General features: G+C 37.3%; 2 protein-coding genes across 2 annotated transcripts; one reads left to right on the top strand and one right to left on the bottom strand.

Annotated features, from left to right (window-relative positions):
* Window positions 1-133: 133 nt before the first annotated feature.
* On the bottom strand, window positions 134-12,262 carry DBT (dihydrolipoamide branched chain transacylase E2). Its single transcript, XM_068690502.1, has 11 exons — window positions 12,106-12,262; window positions 8,748-8,871; window positions 8,512-8,587; window positions 7,443-7,624; window positions 6,890-7,017; window positions 5,509-5,752; window positions 4,896-5,062; window positions 3,801-3,878; window positions 1,992-2,183; window positions 1,740-1,811; window positions 134-780 (listed from the first exon to the last, which is right to left on the bottom strand). The coding sequence occupies exons 1-11, from the start codon at window positions 12,154-12,156 to the stop codon at window positions 613-615; spliced, it is 1,482 nt and encodes a 493-aa protein (XP_068546603.1). The 5' UTR covers window positions 12,157-12,262; the 3' UTR covers window positions 134-612.
* Window positions 12,263-12,452: 190 nt separating this feature from the next.
* On the top strand, window positions 12,453-21,268 carry RTCA (RNA 3'-terminal phosphate cyclase). Its single transcript, XM_068690506.1, has 11 exons — window positions 12,453-12,745; window positions 12,864-12,964; window positions 14,481-14,624; window positions 16,021-16,144; window positions 16,620-16,678; window positions 17,199-17,340; window positions 18,528-18,652; window positions 18,776-18,834; window positions 19,437-19,531; window positions 20,331-20,435; window positions 20,794-21,268. Exons 1-11 carry the CDS (start codon window positions 12,701-12,703, stop codon window positions 20,890-20,892), a joined length of 1,098 nt encoding a protein of 365 aa, XP_068546607.1. The 5' UTR covers window positions 12,453-12,700; the 3' UTR covers window positions 20,893-21,268.
* Window positions 21,269-23,594: the final 2,326 nt, after the last annotated feature.

Genomic DNA, 23,594 nt, shown 5'->3' with positions numbered 1-23,594 from the left:
CATTTGAATAAGTGTGCCCTCTTCCCTTTATCATTTGATAAAGAGTACCTGTGCATATAATGCCAGGAAAAAGTGGAGTACCAAAAGTTTTGAGAGGTTAATTAGTTAAATAACAAAAAGCTCTCTGGACATCTTACAGCAGAAGCATAATAGGTATTTTATTCATGTTTGATTTTTGCATAACTTCTTTTGGGAATTTGGATATTACCTGTTAAAATAAATTTATGTTTCCAACAAAGAACAACTGCAAGCTTTTCCCTTCAAAACCGGTTAATCAGTTTAAAAATATTGCAGACGTAGATCGATCAGTGATTCATTTAGACCAGCCTCATGACCATATGTATTACAAAAGGCAAAATAAAGACAATCCATCACCACATTCAGAAGTCGCGCCATGACCTGTTGACAGCTGGCTGTAGAAGAAATTACAGCACTACTAATTAAAAGAAGTAACAATTAATTGATAGACTGATTTAAGCTGTTGAGAACTTTTAACCACATAAAATTGTTATATAATGTAAGTAGCAAAGGGCATGTGCTAGCCGAGCCAGCTTTTGTAATTCTTCAGTCTAATATGAAAAATTTAGAGGCATATTCTAGCCATGGTTTCCTTTATTTAAGGTCTAGCAGCATTGAAGCAGGGTTCTCCAAATAAGATTTCCACAAGTTAGAAAATCGGGCCATTGTAGCTCCATCAATAATGCGGTGATCAGCTGACCAGCTCACATTCATTATCTGTGCTTTATATACTTCACCTTTTCCATTAAACCGAGGAAGAATCTAAAAATCAGAGAAAGGAATAAAATAAAATAGAAATATGAAATATTTTAATTAACAAATCTGTAGTTTTATTGTTAATTTGTTAATCTAAATTCAAACATTTGACTAAATTAGGCAGACAGGTAACAGTAGTGCCATTCAGAAATGAAAGAGCTTCCATCATTCTTCGTGCTGCAGATGAGAATATATTGTGAACCTATATAAGAAAGAGCTGTATCCTGTTTCCACCATCCTGGAAATACTGAAGTAGTGAAAACCTTTCTTGACTCAAAAGCCCCCTCCTGAATAGTTTCTTTCACTGCTAGCATTCAAAATGACAGTGTCCCTAAAGCATTCCCTAAGCAAAAGGATCACAGAAAGAACATATGAAAAGTAAATCTAGTTAATATTGTCATGTTCAGTATTGATCTCAAATGTCTACATTAAAAATTTAAATCCCCAAATTCAGAAAAAAAGAAGTTGCCTTAACCATACAGAGTTCTGTATAGATTCAGCCATCTGGATCATTACACTAAGCATTATTAGAATACTTTTTTAGTCTCAAGTTCTCTCCGTGATCATAGCAAGAGTGCTATTGCCATGTTGCAAAACTTATAATTTATTATATTTACTAATAACTAGAAGATTAAATATATATGTGAGTGAATATAACAGAATTCTAGAAAATAAATCTGAATTTTTGGCATAAAAGACTTCTATTGAAACATTTGGCATCTCTGGCCAGCCATCTAAAATTACCACAAAACTTTTCAATCACAAGCTATGCATTCATATAACAGAAAGAGGTCACGTTTTTGTGAATATGTATACACACACAATATATATATATGTGTGCACACATGTATGTTTATATATATATATATATGTATATATAAATATAATATAAATATATCTAAGAACATTATCATTTAATATGACCTTAGTTCACTAGAATTAAACACATCACTAAGTTAATATACCTGTATCTTTCCAAGTGCTCCAATAGCTACTTCAGGAGGTAGTATTACTGGTTTGGCGTAAGTGCCACCAATCTAAAAAAGAAAATGCTAGAGATATTATCAGTTAAAGAATAATTATATAATTTATTTGAAAAGGTTGATTGTTTCTAGAATGAATTGTTAATCATTTTTTTCTTTGCATATTAAACTTAAATTAGAGTGTTAATTTCAGAAGCAGTTTTCAGGTTATGTTCTCATTTTTCTGGTACTTACTGTGCCAATATTTGAAAGGGTGAACGTCCCCCCAGTGAGGTCATTTGTTCCCAGCTGGCCAGCAGAACCCAAGGCTTGGAGGCGATTTAATTCAGAAGCAATCTCAAAGACGCTGCAGACTTGAACATTTTTCACATTTGGGACAATTAAACCTTGTTCTGTGTCCATAGCAACTCCAATGTTGTGCGAAGCCTACAATAAGTTTCATTAACTGGACATTAACATAAACAGTCAACATAACATGTATTGCACACAAAAAAAACTTGAAGAATGCTTTCAAAATTATATATATTGGCAATAATATATATACGCACGCACAATAGAATATATACATACTTTTAACCACGGAAGCTTTCTCTACATTAAGCTCCTCTATACTATTTTGAACGGAGGAATGGACGTAAATTTTTTAGAATTAGCTTTTCACATCTGCAAAGTAAGTCCAAACTGATTTTTGTGGGAATTTCACCTCCAGGAAATACAAAATCTGGAATCAATTTTGCACTGAAAATATTTCATGTTTTGTTACCCATACAACCATCTTTAAAACGACTATCAGTTTAGAAGAGAACACTATAATACTATAGAACACTATTATATGAAAAACAGTAAAAAAAAAAAAAAAAAAAGGAAAGTGAGTTGTCTTTCATTTTGTAGAAGAAATATGTAAGGATTCGTCTACAAGAGTCTGACAAAACAGCAAAACAGGAGCTTCAGGCAGGAGCTTCAGGACCTTTTACCATTATGTGTATTATATACAGTACCTTAGAAAACAGGCACTTGTTTTCCAGAAATATCCCACCAGTGCTTTGTATGAAATTTAAATGTTTTATTAAATTTATCTTATGAGTTTAATATGTAAGGATTGAGAGTCAGAACAGTAGAACAACTGTGTCATTACTAAAAATTACTGTCACTGGATTTCAGATGTTCTCATTTGAATTGCTTGGTTCATCTTCAGGTGAAAACTAGGAAATCATTATAGTATGTATTTTTGAGAACAAACCCAAATAAAGAAGTAAAAGTAACTTTAAAAGTAACATTAAACAAACCACAGAAATTAGATGTATATTGAACCAAATCTAATCTTAGACAGAATCTAGATCCTCAAATTATTTTCCAGCACAACACCAATTGGTGGTTTCACACCAATGGACAGCTAACCTCCACCACAATCAATCTTTCACTCCCTCTCCTCAAAAGGAGAGGAAGGGAGGAAAGTATGATGGACAGAAGAAAAAAAAATTCACAGGTTGAGATAAGGATAATTTCAGATAGAAAAAAAAGCAAAAGGTTCATGGAAGCAAAGAAAGAAAAAAAGTATTTTCTACTTCCCATTAACAAGTGATGTTCAGACATGTCTTAAGTGGGGCCTCAATACATGTAGCAGTGTGTCAGGAGGACAGATGTTCTCTTAACAGGAGCCCTCTCTTCTCCTTCCCCTTTTGCAGATTTTATTGCTGAGCATGACTTCATGGCATGGAATACCCCTCGGCTGGTTTGGGTCTGCTGCCCTGACCGTGTCCTTTCTCCACCTCTTGCCCACCCACAGCCAGTAGGCTGGGGAGAGGGTCTTAATGCTGTGCCAGCACTGCTCGGCAATGGACAAAGCCTCAGTGTAATAACAGTGCTGTCCCAGCTACAAAAACAGAGCACAGCTGTGGGAAAACTTAACTCCATCCTAGCCAGAGACAGTACACACTATAATTTTAGTACAAGTCATTACAATTAGGTCAGACGTTCTGAAAAGTCCTCATTAGCTGTTAGCTTGGATTTTCTGTTCACAATTTTTATCAGTAGTTTACAAACCTTATATGTGACGTTTTGACAGCTTTCATCCAAAGAAGCGTTAAGAATGGGATACTGCAATAATCCTAGAGAAGCTGCCTGTTAAATATAAACAAAAAATAGATTGTTATACTTTATATCTCAGAGAGGTACATGGAAAGCAAGAAATGGTAAGAGAATTTAGATTGCTAACAATTTGGTTCTTAGTGCAATAAAACATGGCTTCAACTCTCCTAAGCTCTTTGTGTGTTGATGTTTCATCATGATTAGGAAAACAGAAGAAAAACTTCCAGAAAACAAAGATAGATGAAACAGACATATAAAAGATAATCCCTTTTTGAAATATAATTGAAATTGAATCAGCATTTGTTATTTCCTGTTCAAGAATTCAAATCAAATAGCCCAAGAAAAAAAGTTACAAGATGCCTCAGCAGTATCATTCTGAACTCCCCACTTAGATGATTATTTTTTCAGGGACTATTAATGCTGCCTAAAAAGAGCGAGAAGATTAAGAGCTTATTTAACACTCCAGTTGAAATAGCATTATCCTAAGTTTTAGACTAAACTATGCATTCATCCTTCAGTGATGACAACAGTTGGAAATGAAACATGACAACTAAATGAGTACAAGTGCCTGGTCTCCTGAACAAGAGAGGACACGGACTCAATTCACCTGAACAACAGAAGAGACATACTCATTCACCTGAGGGATTCATTACCAATGGACACCAAACCAAACCAAAATTAAATTGTGTTCCACACGTGAGGTTAATATTAATGGAGCTCACTAAAAATACCAATAGTTTGCTAAATTTGTTTTGTTTAATTTAAATACCCAGTGATGCTTACCCCTTTCCTAAGTAATGCTTTGTCTGCTTTATCTTTCTCCATTAGTATTTCAAATAATTTCCATGGTATTATCTAACCCTGGCTACAATTCCAACACTAAATTGATGAGCAGTTCAATAAACAAGAAAAACTGATACTTTTCTTGTGATCTGTGATTTTTCAGGTGATAGAGGTGCTCCAACCTACAACAATAATTGATCAGAAGATTTTAAATCTTCTTAGAAAACAGCATTAGTACTTCAAATAGCCCTCTACTGGTTGTCTCACCTTTATGAAGAAGGGCATAAATGAAAGCTTAATTCCACGAATTTGTGCTAAAGGTTTCATCTCTTCTCGCAACTGAACAAGCTGAGTCAAGTCAATCTCATCACAATAACCAAAGTGAGGGATCTTCAAAGCTGCATTCATAGTCTTTACCATTGCCTTGTGAAAACCTGGAAAATATTCACTGACTTCATACTCCAAGAAAATTAACTTCTGGGAAGTTATGGTGAAATTCCAATTATTTGTTTATGCTAAAATTACTAAACTTTAAAAAAAGCACAGGGTAAAGTCCACCTTAGGGCCAACAGTTATTCAGCACGTACAGCTCAATTTTTACAACTTTATTATTTCAGATCATATTACTGCATCTCTCTCCTCTGTATATTTTTGAAATCAAAGTATCGTAGTACAGTGATCTGCACTATTTCTGCACTATTCGCTCTACAAGCCAATACTGCCTGAAAGACAACGAGAAAACTTTTTTTTTTCTCTCCAATTTGCAACCCAAATCCATCCAACCAAAACATGAACAATTATTTCATAAATATTCATTGAGTAACTTTTACTGGTAGTCTACTGTGAACATCATGTCAAGACTTCATGTTTCATGAATTACCTGTTATAGGTTCAGTTTTGTCTTTTCCTGAAAACACAATCGGTCTGGAAACAGGTACAGGAATTTTGCGTGCTTTGTCCTTTGGAGCAGTTGGCACTGTCTCTGATTTTGGCAGTGGTGGGATAATTTCAGCCTTTGGTGAGGGAGGTAGAATAGCTCCTGTTTGTTTGGCCAAATAATTGAGTATGTCTTCCTTAAGGATTCTGTTATCTTTCCCTGTTCCAACAACTTCACTCAATTTAATCTGAAAAGTACATAACAAGCTATGACACTTGCTTTACAGAGATATAAAAATATTCAATATTGTGAGAAACAGTTCATTATTCCAAGTATTAATCCAACATGCCTACAATTTCCCTCCCTTCCAGCATCTTGTAGGTTCTGTGCACCTGACCAACCAGGATATGACCCCATCACAGAACAGGGAAGCAAAACAGCACACAGAGCGTTGCCTATAAAATCAAGCAGCTACAAGTCCTAGGCAGGATTTGGACCAGACATGCCACTACACAGCAAAACACACGATTTTCTGGTGGTCAAGGACACCTCCATTTAATTAGAACAAAAGCTAAGTAACCATAAGCTACACTACTTATGAAATTGTGTGCTATGCTAATTACAAAATTCTGTGAAATAATAAAGCTTTAATTCTAACTACAACTTAGTAGCATTTTACCCACGATCCCTAAGAATACATCTGTCTCTGCAGCAGGCAGGTGACACTTTCAGTAATTTACTAGGTACTCAACTTTGCTCAGATCGTCTAAAAGGCCCCGCAAGGTGTCTAACTGCATACTTAAGGAGGGACAAATGCTACTTACCTCTTTATTACATGATCAGTGGTAAAACATTAATTTGAAGAAAATTAGTTGTCACTTAAATTTCTCTCTCTATTGTGGTGCATTTTTAGGAGAAAAATTAAACAAGCTTTCAAAAACAGTGGAATATTCATAGATTCACCAAAAAAAATATAAAGAATTTAAGAAGTCCTTAAAGGACCACCTAGTCTATCCCCTGCTCTTACGCAAATCTGGAGAACAGAACAAACTACATAAAGTTGAGAACTGATTTTTCTCTCTTCCCTCCTTTGTCCCAGAAATCCATGTTGATACTTCATTCTTTTTTCCCCTCTAAAAAGATTTTCTAAAACCTCTACCCTAGAGCACCCTAGCTTCATTTTAAGCCCAGTAATTATTTTCCTATACGTCATAATCATCAGAAAGCATCATTCTCTCCATCGCTACATTTTTTACACATTTGAAATAAAACTGCAAATAAGTAATTTCTCACTGTACTTTCCTCTAATCAATATCCTCTCAGTCAGTCAACTGGTTTATAAAAGAGGGATAAAATGTGGCCATATGCGATTCAGCAAACTTACATTGTTTTCCATAGCAAGGCGACGAACTGCAGGCGTTGCTAATGTTTTGTGACCTTTTATCTCTTGGTGCGTGTGTTCCTCATGAGACATAGCAGGTGTTTCAACAACATCTTCTTCTGGGGCAACACCTGAAAATAAAATGAAAAAAATAACTTTATTAGACTATTCTATAAGAATTTGATAGATTTCAGAACTTGATTTAAATTTTCTAACTCAAGAAAAAGTTAAATGGACAGTGAACACTGTCCCAAATTTCTTACAATAAAAAAAAAATAACACAACAAAGGAAATATTACCTATCCCTCACATGAGATACTGGGAAAGGGAACACAGTGCTAAAGGCTGCTGCTTGAGTTTTCAATAGGAAGTAACTGATCTTTGAAGTTTTAAATTCTAACAAAGTATCACAACGTTTTCCACTTAATCTTCTTGACTTTACAGAACGAAAAGTCAATTTCACATTTATCATTTTCAGGAGGAAAAAGTAAACTCCCCCATCAATCTGATGGTTTATGACAATAAAATATGCAATAGAAAAAACTGCTTGCAATACCTTTTGAAGCATCAATTTCAATGTCCACTAATGGTTTTCCAACATAAGCAATTTCATCTAAGTTGTAATGGAGTTTCCTAATGATGCCATCATAACGACTAGTAATAGTGACAGAAGCTTTATCGCTTTGTACTTCACAGATGCTATCGAACTGAGAAACACTATCACCTTCTTTTATATACCTAAACGAAAAGGAACATGTTAATATAAACATAACAACTGTTAAAATCCACTTTGTGTATTCTTTTGGTAAATTCAGTTATGTCTATCTCCACAATGTTAAATGCATTCCAGATAAGATGACAAATCACACATACTGGATACATTTGCTATATACCTTTTGCCAGATGTCACACAAAAATGTTTTTTGAGCAATGCCACAATGTTTCAGAATATCACCACATATACAATTTTTACTATTACTTTAGCTAAGCAGGGTTTTTTTGGCAGATAATAAACCATGTAAAAATAAGAATAAGCCTAGCTTAGTTTGAAGCTGAAGAAGTCTGTTTTGAGTTGTCAGGATCAGTGTATCATCAGTTTCAGAACAGAATCTAGAAGCCGGAATCTGTCTCCTACACAGAGATATTGCACCTGTGTGTACAAAGAGTGAGACATTCTAACACTGCCTTGCTCCCTCTGCTGGACACTTTGTTTTTGCTTAATCCAAACATCACCTGCTTTCTAGCAACAATTTAAATGTTTAAATATTTTGTTAACTTTAATGAAAAAGGGGTAAAAGATAATTTTACGTAGATTCTCTAGAGTTGTATTTTTTTCTAAAGTACAGCCAAGACCTCCTGTACCCTGAAAACACTAAAGGAAAGCCTATGAACAGGTTCAGTTAGGGCACCCCATTCCCCCCACCCATTTATTTCCCATTTTCAAATGAAGCAGATTACAAATATACAAAACGTAAAGCTTACTCTATGCAATGAAAACAAAACTTGAAAAACTTCACAGAAAACACTGTCAGGTAAATAACTGAATTATTGACAATTATCAATAATACTCAAACTACTTGCTGATTTCTTAGTATATTTCTTATATATAAGAAAGCTTAGCTTACCATTCTTTCACAGTCACCTCTGTAATCCCTTCTCCAATATCAGAAAGCTTAAACTGGACAATTTGGCCACACGAAACTTAAAACAGACAATAAAGAAAAACAGCATGTTTAATATTAAATGTACGACAGAATGATCTGAATGCATTAAAAATGGTCTGTATACCAGCATATACAAGTCTCTAACATAACGTTCATAAAATAGCAAAATAAAATAATTTTATTATGAAAAAGATTACCAGCAGATGTTCTGAATAATCGCTGTTGATGACTAAACTTGAAGGCAGATTTGTCAAACACGCACACATATTTTGATTTTACAAAGCGAATGCTGCTGCATGATCTAACGTGGTGAGCACAAACCTAGGGGAAAAAAGTCTTAAGCGTTAAAATATTAGACTGAGGAGGCAGAGCTCATTTAATAATCTTGATGCCACAGCAGTAACAAAACAGTTTAACTGTAATTTATATAGAGAAATTCTTATGAAAACACAATTATACCAAATAAGTACTGAATGTATAATAACCATTAAATTAGCATAAGCTTTGCAACGTCTTTAACTTCTTTTACTAACACAATACATGGAGAGATTAAAGCCACGGTAACATAATCAATTAACAAAAATCATGACAAGACCTGAAGAGATTCGTAGTTGCTATAGTTTCTCTAAACAATTGGTTTCATCAGGACACACACAAAAAAGCATACATAATAGCAAAAACATCAGCCATTTGGAATATTCTCATGCAGAACAAATGCTGGAAAGGTCCCCTAGACTGTGGGAAAAAAAATCAGTATATTATTCTTTGTTGGTTCTTATTCCAATCAAAAGGTGATCAGAAGTGCAAATTGGAAAGGAAATTCACACCAGAGGGCACAAACAGTTGCCCTTTTATTTCTGTTATTGTATAGGAGACAAACATCTTCAAGTAAATTTCAATTGCAATTATATTCATTCAGGAATCAAAGGGCCAAAAAATCTTCTGAAAGGTTATTTATGGAAAACTGTCTGCTTTAAAGCACCGTGTAATCAGTCATGATTTTGGTCAAAAGCAAAGCCAGTAGCACTTATATTGAAATAAACAGGCATTTTATCATTAATCTCAACAGAAGTTAGTTCAGACCCTTTCTTATTTAGTAATATTTCTTAAATCTAATTCTGGTGTTATGTTGTCTTGGGTTCTGTAAAATTCATAAAAATAAAAATTATCTGTAGATACTATCCCTAATTAATTTAGAGATTAAAAAAAATCAGGTGCTACAATGTACCTCAAGTAGCTCACAACTGTAAAATTTAGAAATTATCTTCTTAGATGAGCCAGAAAACAGGACACCTGTATGGGAAAGTTCATTTAAACTTTTTTTTAAATATCCTTTCAAATAATATAGAGTATTATTAAACTTCCTAATTGCCCTCCCACCCCACCCCCCAAACCGTTGAACTATTTGAACTATATATTACACATTTACAATATAGATTACCCCCAAATCTGTACAATTCTGAATTGACAATGTACATTTTCTATAGTATTTGATTTAGCATTGCAAGTTACATTTAATATCGTCTTTTAGAAACAAATATTTATAAAATACAAACTCCGGTAAAGGACACAGCAAAGTCACATTGAGTTACTTTGCATCTGCCTGCTACCAAGATTGCATCTACTGATCTAGAGTATTTTTCTAACTCCTATCATGAACAAACAGTAAATCCTTTTTGTTAGTTCTCCAAATAATTCTCCCTGAAAAAAAAAAAAAGGCAAATGGTAATTGTAAGTGCTGACAAATCCTATTGTATGAACACATTTAAAATTTTAATTCAATTCAAAAATTGGTATATAATCTGTCTTCAGAAACCTATTTGCTCCTATTCTTGATTTTGTATGTCTGTCCACATGGTTACATTTTTTTTGTCCAACAAGATCTTTTTGTCCCAAACTTACAATAAAACTTTTCTCTTTATACAAACCTACATGGCAACCATTCAGTATTTACCTGTGAAGATGATCACAAGGAGCACATCAAATCTCTGAACTATCTCTAAGTGTGAAGTTTCATAATGCTTCCCACGTGATTTTAACATCTGGTAACCAGGTAGTTACTACCAAGCAGGTAGTGAATTAGCAATGTTTCTGCCAAAACCCAGACTGGTTTTGTTACAGAAGTTTCAATGCTATTTCGATTTCTATCTGTAGGAATCATTCAAAACTGCTGCATTTCAAAGAACTTAATTATTTTGGTGTGCAGGTTTTGCACATTATCTAGCTGATGTGCTAGTATGTTAAAGCAATAATACAGTATCCAATCTCTTCATAGAACAGTATTCCTTTCTAACAAGGTAAACAATTTTATACCATAAAATAAAAAGACCATGCTTGTATTCAGTATTTAATCACTTTAATACTACTTGCTGCATAATGCGAAGTAAGGAAATAATAAGAGCATATAAAAGACAAGATTAGTTCTAACATTCATCGCATACCCATACATATTCATGCAAGTACTAAATGACAAAAAAGTTAAATAACCTATGGATCCTGGTATCTGGAAAAATAAAATAATAATAAAAAATCCCAAGTAGCAAAGTACTAGCAGTTATGTTTCCGTCACCACTATCGTGCTGTATGACAACCTAAAGGCAATACTTTCCTGGGCATCTTTTCAAGGAGCAGAGTTACCGTCAGCAGAAGGGAGTAATGGTCTGCTCCAGTCTCTCACTGGTATTGAGGAGGTATCAGCCACTGTTTTGTGGATGACCTGAGACTTGTGGCTTGAACAAGGCAACACGCAAGCTGTATGCTATTTGGGGAAGAACTGTCTTGCCCTGTTTAGTTCAATTTGCACTGTTCCCATAAGAAGCAGCCTACCGTGCTTTTCTAAATCACCTCCAACCCTAGAAATCTACTGCTGGCTTCAGAACAAAGTGTTGTTACACAGCACGCGGGTTAACACAATACCTGATGAAGTAACACTCAATTTCAAAGTCATATTGAGTGTGCTGTGCTCAAAGGCAACTATTTCGTATTAAAGGATATTCCTCTATGGAACTCTTTGGACTTGCTGTCATATTGAGTCATTTTTATTGACCATTTAATTATCTTGGATGTGTTTCGCATACATCTTCTGTATTTCCGAGTATAAAGTTACCTACACGCTAAACCAACAGCCTTACCAGCATATTCCCGAGGGACATAACTCCTTGCCATAATTCACCTGGCACCCTGCCTGGCCTCCAGCTAACTGTTATTTCTCCACCATTTAACCCAAGATCGCCGGGCTCCTTTCTTACTGACTAACTTACAGCCTCCACGAACCACCACCACCTGTCTCTCTTCCCCTTGACAACCAAAAAAAAAAGAAGAAAAGGAGAATATTCCAACACAACACTTCAGAATTCCAATAAGCATCCTTTTTTTTCCTGGATGTCGCCAGACGCCCGCCGAGCGCCAGCAGCCTGTGGCGGCCTGCCGGGGGAGCAGGGGTCCCTCCGGCAGCAGGCGCTGAGGCGCGGGGAGCCCCCGAGGCGAGGGGCTGAGGGGAGGCGCCAGCCCCTGGCGGCGTGGCCTCGGCGCGGCGGCCCCCGGCCCGTCCCTTACCAGGCGCCCCGCGGTCCGGCAGCCGCTCCGCAGCGCGGTCACCGCCGCCATCTTCGCCCGGCAGCCGCGGCCGCCGCCCCGCACACCTCCCACCCGGCAGCCAACCCGCGCGCAGCCCCGCGAGCCGCAGCCAACCGCGCGGCGGGGCCGGGGCCGGGGCCGGGGCCAGGGGCTGAGGCAGCGGCTGCGCTCCCTGAGGGGCCGGCGCGGCGCCACCGCCACCCGGCGCCCCCCCAGCTCCCGGGGGCAGCGCGCAGGGTGCGGCCGCTGCAATAAACTTCCCCGAGGGGCCCCGTGTGTGTGTGTGTGTGTGTCATGTAACGATCCCTGCACCGGGACGGGACGGGACGGGGTGGCTGGGGCGAGCAGCAGGGCGCTGTCCCCGCCCGCTACGCGGCCGCCCGGGCGCTGGGACCCGGCGGCGGCTCCTCAGGCAGCGGCACCGCCCCCGCCCGCCCGCTCTGCGCCTGCTCCAGCGCCGCCGCCCGGCACCGGCACCGGCACCGGCATCAGCACCGGCACCGGGCTGTGGGCGCTGCTTCGCCGGGCTCTCGCCGTCCTCGGGGCTCGCTGCGGCTCCCCGCGGCTGCCAGCCATGGATGGGGACAGGGTGGAGATAGACGGCGGCATCATGGAGGGGGTGAGCATCCGCGCCGGGCCGCGCTGGGCTCCGCTGGGCTCCGCTCGCCTCGCCTCGCCCGCGGGCGGCGGGTGCGGGTGCGGGAGCCGCAGCGCTGACGGCGCCGTTCCCCCCGCAGGGCGGGCAGATCCTGCGCGTGTCCACGGCGCTGAGCTGCCTGCTGGGCCTGCCGCTCCGTGTGCGCCGCATCCGCGCCGGGAGGAGCCAGCCCGGACTCAGGTAACGGCCCCGAAACGCTTCCAAGGGCAAAAACCGCGCACAGGCAGTGTTTGAAGCGGCCTTTCTTTAACAAAAAGTCTTCCTGTGGCTCGCTGGCGTGGAGGGAAGCCAGAAGGGAAAGCAGGCCCGTCAGAGCAGGCAGAGCCGGGCTGCGCTTTGCTTTCTGCCCTCTCCTTCCTCAGGCAGCTTCCTCCCCCTGGCCCTGGCTTGCTGCCCGGGGAGGTGAGGGCACTCCCTCTGCCTCCACCTGTCAGGCAGCGCAGCCTTAAAAGTGCCTGAAAAGTATTTTCAAAGGTAAAGTAGCCTGCGTGGTGTGAAACAAAAAGTAAGTAAGATCGTATTACTGAGACATCAATCACTGAGACATTAATCACCGAGTATGTAGCATATATACCATATACACCATACAAAACGTTTTATATTCTATACAAAACAGTTCCTATGCTATCTGTGTGTCCCGGAGCAGTCATTTGTATTCTGAACGCTACCAGAAACATCAAAGACACATTACTTGCATTTCTCATCTTGATTTAATAATTGGCACTTTTCTGCCTAGAATTGTGCTCCTTCATTAACTCAGTTAATTCGTGACGTGCTTTTTGACTAACATCACATTTGTAAGACAAACACGGAGGTCAGAATCATCATTTATTTAGGATGAGTTTTAATTACAACTAAGGGAAACTGATCCCTTAGCATTTTTATATATGTGTAGTTGTGTAGCTTTTCAGCCTATTGGTCTTTAAATGTATCCAGGAGAGATATGAGCTTTGAGGTAGTTAGTTTAGGCTTACTGAAACAGTCTCGCTTATCCATGCTACTGTTTCATAACTGCCTTGAAAGTAGTCTGTAGAATGGCATACAGTGGGTTTTGCTGTATTTCCCAATGGTTTTCGTGTAAGGAAATTCATATATAAAGAGGGGCTTGACAGTCAATTAATAATGAGCTTTACTGTGTTATTAACCTGTTAGGCTACTGAATAAAATCATAGCTCAAGTTCTTAATGACATCTTCAAAATGTAACAAAACAAAAAATAGATTTATTTATTTATTTATTTTCTCTCCTATGTAAACTACACAAGCAAATGGAAATGCAAGCACTGCAGGAGAGATGCACTGAACTAACTGTTAGCTCTCTTATGGCCCTGGGAACAGTTAATCAGCTTTGGCTCCAGTTCAGTGTTGCTATCATTATGACACTTGGCAGCATTATCCCGTTACATTTTTGTCATTTATCACATTAGGACAGTGACTGTTGCATCTCGTCTGTCTGTCCTGACCCTTTCTATTGGAAAACACACCAGGACCCTACACATTTCAGAATGACCAGAAAGCTACTCCTTTAGCTCCTCTGAACTCAGGAGAAATGTAGGAACCAGACTGAATTTCTGATCCTTGTTTTAAATCTGCAATTGATATTGACTGATGTATTAGTTGGCTTTTTTTTTTTTTTTAATGTAACATGATTATGTAGTCTATTTGAATGGATCTTTAACTTCGTATTATGACTTTAAGACCCCAGCATCTGTCTGGATTGGAGATCGTTCGAGATTTATGTGAAGGGAAGCTGGAGGGTGGAGAAATTGGTTCAACAGAAATAACCTTCACTCCTGGGAAGATCAAAGGTGGAACCCACATAGCAGATACAAAAACAGCAGGGTATGTCTTTGTACATGGATAATGATTGACAAGCAACTGCTCTTAACTGCTTTTGGTAACTTTAAAATTGTCACAAAAGAGGTGAAAAAAGAACGTTAATACGTGGCTAATGAGCCATGATCTGTGCTGTCTGCTACATGTGAGCAAAGCACCTGCTATGTAAGCAGGATATATATTGATAAAGTATATAATTACATATAAATTGTAAGTTGAACATTTGATTAATGTTAAAAAAAAAAAAAAAGATGCCCATGCACTTAAAAAATTATTTTCTTCCATTAGCACATGAAATGTTAGGTTAATACCTATCTAATCAAATTAGATAGGTATTTCACAAATGCAAAAATACATTGCAAAGGTATTACATATCTGATGTTGAATTAGTACATTGATTAATGTATTAATATATTGATTATACAATGAAATATTGAATTAGTCCTTCTTATATAATAAAGTCAATTTTAAGGTTGTACATATGCACAAGGTGGTGCAGTATACTAGTCTTTTGGAACTTGGGGCATATTCAATCAGCTGGTTTTTGTCCCTGTGTTTCTTCCATTTTGTTTTTACTGTGTTGAATCCTTTGTTCTAGGAATCTGTTGCAAAAAGTAGAATGGGTTTAGCTGTGAACTAGAAAGCGTAAGCTAGGGTAGGCATAAGTTAAGGTTTCCTTTAAGAGAAATATGTTTCTGAATTATGATAGTATAAACAACTAAGCTGATGTCTTTTACGTCTTTTACTTAAACATAATGCAGAAAGGCTTGAGTAGGCAACAATGCAGAAGAATTAATAAAATTAAACACAAGTGTGTGTCATCAAAAAAAAAAAAGTATAGTTCACAAACGTGAAACACTCATGACATAACTGTTTCACTTACTTTTGTAAAACTATTTTGAGGTTCATTATTATCTATGAAATGTGGAGGGATTCAGTAACAGGGGAATCATGTATCTCAAAGCATATTTTCTATGCCCCTGAATTTTCTTGTGTGAGATGTTGAACAGCTTCTAAGCAATTTAGCAAGTTTTTATGTATTTTATTATTAATTATATATTAAAATGTTAAAATTGCTGCCTAAACCTTTCCTGCTTTTACCATCTGCTGTCTAACCCTACAGTTTTCACAGTACCATCAGTATACTAAGGAAGCATACGTTACTTTTACTTCAAACAGGAATATTAAAGGTACAATTATTGTGAAACAAAAGTGTTTATGTTTAGGCTTGCCAAGAACATGAAGTTTTAATTAGCGTTATTTTTAAGAGTAATAAGTTTACTTTATAGATAATGTTAAAAATCAAATACTTATTCTCTGTAAAGTCATTTGCCCTCTGTGTGTTGTGATTCGACACAGATTGTGACCGCATGACAGTTGAGTATCTTGTAATCACTTTTAGGAGCGTGTGTCTACTAATGCAGGTAGCAATGCCCTGTGTGCTGTTCGCTGCTTCCCCATCAGAACTTCATTTTAAAGGTGGGACCAATGCTGAGATGGCTCCTCAGATAGACTACACACTCATGGTAGGGAAAAATTCCTTCAACTCATGCCTACATATGTAATATAACTATCCTACTTCTGTTTCTCTTTTGCAAGTTTATTTGTAATTATGGAATTAAGCATGGGAATATTACACTATCCGTATACCATCCGTATACAGCAACCAACGCTTCGTGGAAGTCCCTGAAATAATGGCTTGTCTGTTTGCTCATAATTACTAAAGCAAAATTCACTTAAGATATATTCTTTATTCTGGAAGCTCTGTGAATTGTTATTTGTTCTCTTCCTCTTCTCAAAAAAGAATCCTTTAACACAAAGCATTATTCAGAATACAATATGGGGAACCTCAAATAAGCTGTATGGATGAGACTGCCTATCTTTTTATAATGTAATTGAAATTTTTGTTTGGAACTTTTTTTTTGAAGACTGAATGAAACAGTGGGAAATTATAAATTCAAAATAGATTCACTGTGTATTTTTATATATGCTTGTTTTTAGGTTTTCAAGCCAATAGTTGAAAAGTTCAATTTCACATTTAATTGTGACATAAAAAAGAGGTGAGTTACAGTGTCATGTGGCAGAAGCAGTCCTTACAGCAGTGTGAGCCTGGAGGCACACGCAAGGTGCTCTGAATCAATCTGAGGGCTGAATTTATCTTACATTAACTAAACTGTATTAGCGGCTCCTGTGCGGACCATCACTGTATGACGAATGTTATGTGGTTCTTCCCTGTCTTTTTTTTTTTTCATTGCTGAGCCTTCAGCTACTGTTTTAATGTTTCCAGTGAACTAACCCCTGAGGGAAGTGCATGCTGAACAGTCAGTCCATTACTGAGCTTTTTCTGAGGTACCAGTTAAGTTAGTGTTGGGCAGTTAATAAGATGTATATTTTGAGGTAATGCTATTGGAGAATATTCTTGTATTACAAAGATTTCTTAGGCACACCAACAAAATTGATATGTATAGTAACAAAGAACATGAGAATGTATCACAGAATATACAAAGAGGCTTATGGTTAATTTCTTGGTTTCCCTGTGATCTTTACATTTAACTATATCTGATTACTGTTTGTAAACAGGGGCTACTATCCTCAGGGAGGTGGTGAAGTTGTAGTCCAGATGTCACCAGTCAAAGAGTTGAGCGCAATAAATTTAACAGAACGTGGCACTGTGACAAAGATATATGGAAGAGCGTTTGTTGCTGGAGCGCTGCCTATAAAAGTGAGTGCTGATAATAGTTGTGGTGGTATCCAACTTCACGGATCTATATAAAATTGCATGTAACCTCTCTAGCACACCTCTACTGTTCCTGTACTCTGCAGTCACATATAAGCCAAGTAGTTGTGTTAAATGGATTGCATTATTCAGGCCATAAAACAGAATTTTGGACATTTCTAAAATGTTGTTATTGCACAGGGATATGGTAGCAGCTAAAATAGGAAATAAGAACAGTGTCTGTGATATCCTTCATCTATTCAAAAATATTTAGTATCTATTGAGGCGTATCATATCTATGTACAGTTCATGTTTCTGTGAATTATGTGAAATCTGAAATAATGGCTGTTTTCCATAGATTCACGGCTAAACTATGGTGCACTGTAATAGACAGAAGGTAGACAAAATCAGGCTTCAACTATTGTTACTGGGATTAGACAGAACAAGTTAAGTTAGCCTAAAATAAAATAAAATAAATGCCCCTTTATGCCTCCTCCTTTCCATTATTTCTATCCTATCTGTGTTTACAGAGAATGAGTGTTGGAATCTCGTCAGGGCTTTCCAGGCTAGGAAGCAGAAAAGGAAGGGAGAGTAGAAACCAAGCTAGTTTTTGAAGAGCTGTGGAGTGCTGAGTTTGGTCTTAAAATCTCCGACTGTATGAATATCACAGGGATAAGATAAGCTTCATCTGCCTCCACATGCCTTTGATTTAAAATTGTTATTTTATATATTATGTCTTACAGAGTATATCTTGTACATAATAATTGTTGGGTATTTGTTTCATTTTTTTACAGTCTAAGGTCTTTAGTTTTTTCACTTTGTCTAAAGATTTCACTAAGATCTTTGAGTTCTTGATTAAGACTAAAGTGAAATCTTTCTCCATATGTAAGGAGAATAATTATTGGAATTCCTATTGCTACAGGAGCTTTGATATTCTTTATTTTTATATGTTATATATATTATATATAGAAGCTCCCTACAATCTATCATTTGTTCAGTGTTTATGGGAACATTCTCAGAAGAGATGATCTTCAGTGCTTGCTTGTAGGGGTTTTATAACAATCATTTGGTTTTCTAGTTAATAACTTAGCCTCCTTATTAAAGGATCCACTTATAATTAGGCTAATGAGCCTTATCTATCGCTAAAGTTATACCATTTAATTAATTAATGTTTCTACCTCTTATCTTGTTAGCTGGCAAAAGACATGTCAGCAGCAGCAGTGAGATGCATCAGAAAAGAAATCAGAGATCTTTACATTAACATTCAGCCTGTTCGAGAACCTGATGATCAAGCCTTTGGGACTGGAAGTGGAATAATGTAAGACAAGCCTAAACTTTCTATTAACGCCTGCAACATTACTGGTCGATTAGCTAGGTCTTGATTAATTGTCTGATGAAGTGTAATGTGACTGATTTTGTTCTTAATACCTTTTCTGCTCAGCATTGTTGCAGAGACATCAACAGGTTGTTTGTTAGCTGGGTCGTCACTTGGCAAGAGAGGTAAGAGTTGTATGGAATATACCTCTTTCAGAATCAACTTAATATTCTATAAAATATAAAACTGAAGTATAATCTGATGCTTTGAGTGTTGCATTTTTAAGTGGATGTTGTTTACTAATAAGGGATAGAGGAAATGAACAGATTTGAAACTCAGTAGATAAAATATTGCACTTTGTATTTCTAAGCTGCTTTTACGTATCAAAAAAAAAATTACAAAATTATTAAATTCACCTTTTATCAGAAAGGATTGTTAAGGATCACTGAGTTGAAAATACTTCTGGACTTTACATACAGGTTCTATGGTTTACCTCTGAAGGTTTTGTTCAGCATTGAATCTAGATGTGTATCTAGATTAAAAGGAATAGATGCACTTTTGATCTACATGGTTTGAATAAAATGTTTTTCTGACTGTAAGTGGGGCTATGTTCTTCCCACTGCTTATGGAATATGTCATCATAAGACAGGAGTTTTTTCAAGAAGACATTTGAGGCAAGAGCATGGAAATAATGTTTAAAAAGTTGTTGTTTGCTTGTTTGTTTTCTCTAGTTTTTATGTGCTAAAAATAATTGGCAGCATCCTAACTTCTTACATTTCTCTGTTAGGAAAAAATTCTGACAAGGTTGGCATTGAAGCAGCTGAGATACTGCTGAAGAATCTTAAACATGGTGGAGCTGTGGATGATTCTTTACAAGACCAAGTAAGGCTCCTATTTGTGTTTACATGAGGGTGATGTAGCAAGAACATTTATGTATATATTACTTGTAAATAACGTAAATCTGAACAGTGAAAGAATGGCACATAGATTTCAAAGTTGGATTTTATCTCCACAAATAGGCATGGCTTTAAATAATTAATTGATAACCAGTCTTGAGAAGTTTCCAGGTGTGGTACACATCAGTACTGGTTCACATCAGTAGAATTAGCATATTACATGCAGTTCTTTGGAACCGCAGATGCTTCTGGCTTTGCACACATCATTAAATAGTAGGTATAAAATATGAAGTAGTAATTTGCTTCTATTTGGTGCTGCGTGTATAGGAGTAAAAGTAGCTCCCTGGTTAAAGTTATTGGAGAACAGATTATCTAGGAGGTATTCCTGTCTGTCTGGTGAATATGTCATCATAAAGTGTTATAATTAAAAACCTTTTCTGAGTTTTTCTCTCTACGCAAAGGTAGTCTTGTAATCTGGAGTCTGACATGACTTTGGGGAAGCCTGAGGAATGAGGAGCAAAGTAAAATATAATAACACAAATTCTAGTGGCAAACTTGACTAGTAGTAGCCCTTCTGTAATCAGGCATCACATTAGTAAATTCCAAGCTTCTTGAGCTTTGGATCACTCTTAACACTCAGCAGCATGAACTTTTATGATATTTGGCAGACAATGTTTTTACATTTACAGACTTCATGGATTTTTTTTAATATATATTTTTTTAAATCAGTAACTTCCTAGGATCTGAAGAGTTCTTTAATAATGATCTTTTCCCCCTCTTTTCAGCTGATCATTTTTATGGCATTAGCAAAGGGAGTGTCTAGAGTGAAAAGTGGACCAATTACACTTCATACACAAACTGCTATACACTTTGCAGAACAGCTAACAAAGGTGAGTCCAAAACTTTAGGAATTTTATCCTCTCAGTTGCATTCCAGTAACTAAGAAGGGTGCAGTTTTGTAGATTCACACTGTTTTATGCAGGCAGTGTGAACTGAATTTTGTCATCAAGGGTAAGCATTGATAAAATAACTGTTACAGTATTTATGGGGGAGTTTGCCAGTATAAATTAAACATACTTTAGAGTTTAATGCCTTTAGAATTGTTAGATACTTCTACCACCTTTATGTTAATATTTGTAATGAAATCAGTAAAATCTGTAATATGCATAAATTATTGGACATCAGATATTGAAAATTTAAACTTGCATATAACTGAATTTGTGATGTATATTTCTAATCCTGTTTTAGGCCAAATTTACTGTGACAAAATCAGAAGAGGAAGATCCCAGTAAAGATACCTACATCATTGAGTGCCAAGGAATAGGGATGATAAACTCAAACTTATAGGGTTAAAAAACAACAACAAAAAAGCAAGCTAGCAAAAGCAAGCTTTTTGCTAGAAAAAAAAGCAAGAAAACTCGACATACCTCAGTGATGCATTGCACTACATTTCAATAGATGTCTAATATGCATGTGAACAGGAGGATCCTTCTGTCACGTCTAATTGACTTGATTTAACTTCAAGGATGATATCAAGTTTTCCCTTGGTGTGCTGAGAATCTGTGGTGCAAAAAAATGGAAATTGAATTTTTATTTATTTTTTTTTTTTTTTTACTTTTTTTTCTATTATCAGCAAAATGAGTACAGATAGGACAGCAAACAGAATACAGTGCATGTACTCAGGCATCCAAGAACATCAATTAGAAGCTCTAAGAATTCTGATTCATCAAAGCAGAAAATAACTGTTTCAGTTTTGGGAAAAAAAAAAATACCTAGATGATACATTCTTTCCACTTTAAAACATGTACATTTTATTTCTTGGGATCCTTATGTTATGAGGAGCATGGAATGAAGTGTATCATCAAATCTGTATCTCTGTTCTTCCCTAACAATTTTGCTTAAATCATATATGAGGAAATAAAAAAAGCAATAGCACCAAACAAGTCTGGTATTTCTTTTTGCTATTAACTCAGCAGGTTCTGTTAATAGGAGATTGATATAAAGTAAGTGTTCAGAAATATAATTTCTTTCCCTCAGTAGAGTAAGAACACTCAATTCATATAACAATCTTATTTTAAATCTTCTCTTTTCATCAGTTTTATAAAAATCTTCTCAGACAAGCTTGGAAAATGTACAATGTTACATCCCAATAGAAAATAGTAATTGTGTTTTTTCTATCTACATCTGTCCTTTTTAGCTAAGAGTAATTGGTCTGCATTTGCACAAAGCTGTTGTTTCTTCTTAATGGGAGTACTTTATTTCAGCTGAGATTAGAGAGCTGTTGAATACAGGTATATACACACAAATGTATACATGTGCATACACTGAGCAGTGCACATACAAGTGTATTTAGGCATATAAAACCCAGTTGCGTTATCCCCTATCTGGGGACCAGGTAAGAAAGAATTTCTGCTAATCCGGTCTTGATCTTGCTATCAAATCTTAATCTGAATTAAAAGATTTAAAAAGAGATGAGGCATCATGTGTTTTGCACATGAAGAACTGAATCACAGAATTGGAATTACTTTACCAAAAATGTATAAACGCACTCTTGTTGCAGGAAGCACGGCTGAAAGCACGACAGACACCAGTAGAGTCAGATCACGCTCCCTTTTATTGCCCGAATAGCCTAACTTTTATAGTGAACTTAACAGGGGCAGACAGTGTTTCACACAAGATTATTGGTCAAAAGCACTCAGACAAACAACTACAAGAAAACCCCACCTGCAAGAAAACAACCCCCTTGTGATTAGCAGTCACATAGACCTTGTTACCAGTAGCTGGCTTCAAGGACAATATTTTTCTGAATTCCTCAATTGGGCGATGTGGGAACACTGTCATGGGAACTTCTCATAGTTGCCCTGGTAGCTTGGTTTGCTCAGCTACAGCAAGCCATGGGACTTTTGCTGTTTCAAAAAATCCCTCAACAATTCCCCCCCCCCATTTTTTATTTTTATTTTTTGAGCAAACCATGCCCAATATAACATTTTTGCAAGTAACCCTTTAACCACATTTATCACAATACCACGTGCAATGATGATTGACACCACAGCAAACAGAATCCTTAATCCCTCTTTGACTAATCCCAGTAACCATCTATGCATTGTTTCAAACAAATCAGTGAACCATTGATTGAAAGGATTGATACCATATTGAATCTTTCTCGTGTGCTCTTTCAGGAAAGTAATGGATTTGTGAATTGACTCATTATGATCAAAATGGTTTAAACAGCACATTCCCTCAAAATCCTCACACCCATGCCTTTGAGCCAAAAGCAAGAAGTCAATAGCAGCTTGATCCTGTAAAAGCACGTGTTGCAGACTGTTTTGATCTGGTAACATCTCCTCAAGTATCTCTGTCGTGGCATAGGCTTGCTTCTCGGCCCAGCATACAAATTTTTCTAAGTTGTTAAGTGTGGCCACAGATGCCACTCCTGGTACTAAAATTGCCAATGCCGCTCTAGCTGCAACACCAAGCAATTCAACATTACCATTGCAATCAGGTGCAAGCAATGCCCATTTATGTCTGGTGATCTCATGCAACTGTAACAAGCTAGGAGCAAATACAATGAGTTTATCTAAGTAACATGGACATCTGATAGCATTTGCAGGGAAACCTTGCCAGGCCCCATCCCCACAAATCAGAAAAACATCAGGAGGTAAGGCCAAAGCTGTACAATTGTTCCAAACACTGTAGTTGTTACCCCTTGTCTCCATGCTATAAGCCCCTAAACCCTGCTTAGCAGTGTCATTGTAATCACAGGTGTTATTTGTATTTCTGTACCCGTATGGCCCTTTCCAGGTTCCTGTAGTAGGAATCATCTGATAGCCACGGCTACATTCACATTTGTAGCCACCTTTCAGGTTGATACAGATTTGACTACAGATAGCAGGGTTTTGGCATTCATCACTATCTCCACAGTTTCCCAGCTGGACAGTCACATTCATTTCTGTTGCATTCCTTCAGGGGCTCATCACCCCAGTCCTTGCAGTCTCTCTGCTGGTTACACACTTTATTGATATCTATGCATTCTCCACTTCTGCACTTGA

The sequence above is a fragment of the Anas acuta genome, chromosome 8, assembly GCF_963932015.1.
Source record: "Anas acuta chromosome 8, bAnaAcu1.1, whole genome shotgun sequence".
In the NCBI taxonomy this organism is placed as follows: Eukaryota; Metazoa; Chordata; class Aves; order Anseriformes; family Anatidae; genus Anas; species Anas acuta.
Note: the sequence above shows the minus strand (reverse complement) of the source record. Positions and strands in the feature narration are given on the sequence as shown.

Coding starts and splice junctions, on each gene's coding strand:
- DBT (XM_068690502.1), bottom strand. CDS start 12,156: ATGGCGGCGGTGACCGCGCTGCGGAGCGGCTGCCGGACCGCGGGGCGC. Junction 5,753..6,889: donor GCCTTGCTATGGAAAACAAT/GTAAGTTTGCTG, acceptor TGTACTTTTCAG/ATTAAATTGAGTGAAGTTGT. Junction 781..1,739: donor GAGCACTTGGAAAGATACAG/GTATATTAACTT, acceptor TCTGATTTTTAG/ATTCTTCCTCGGTTTAATGG.
- RTCA (XM_068690506.1), top strand. CDS start 12,701: ATGGATGGGGACAGGGTGGAGATAGACGGCGGCATCATGGAGGGG. Junction 17,341..18,527: donor CTGGAGCGCTGCCTATAAAA/GTGAGTGCTGAT, acceptor TTATCTTGTTAG/CTGGCAAAAGACATGTCAGC. Junction 18,835..19,436: donor GTCGTCACTTGGCAAGAGAG/GTAAGAGTTGTA, acceptor TTTCTCTGTTAG/GAAAAAATTCTGACAAGGTT.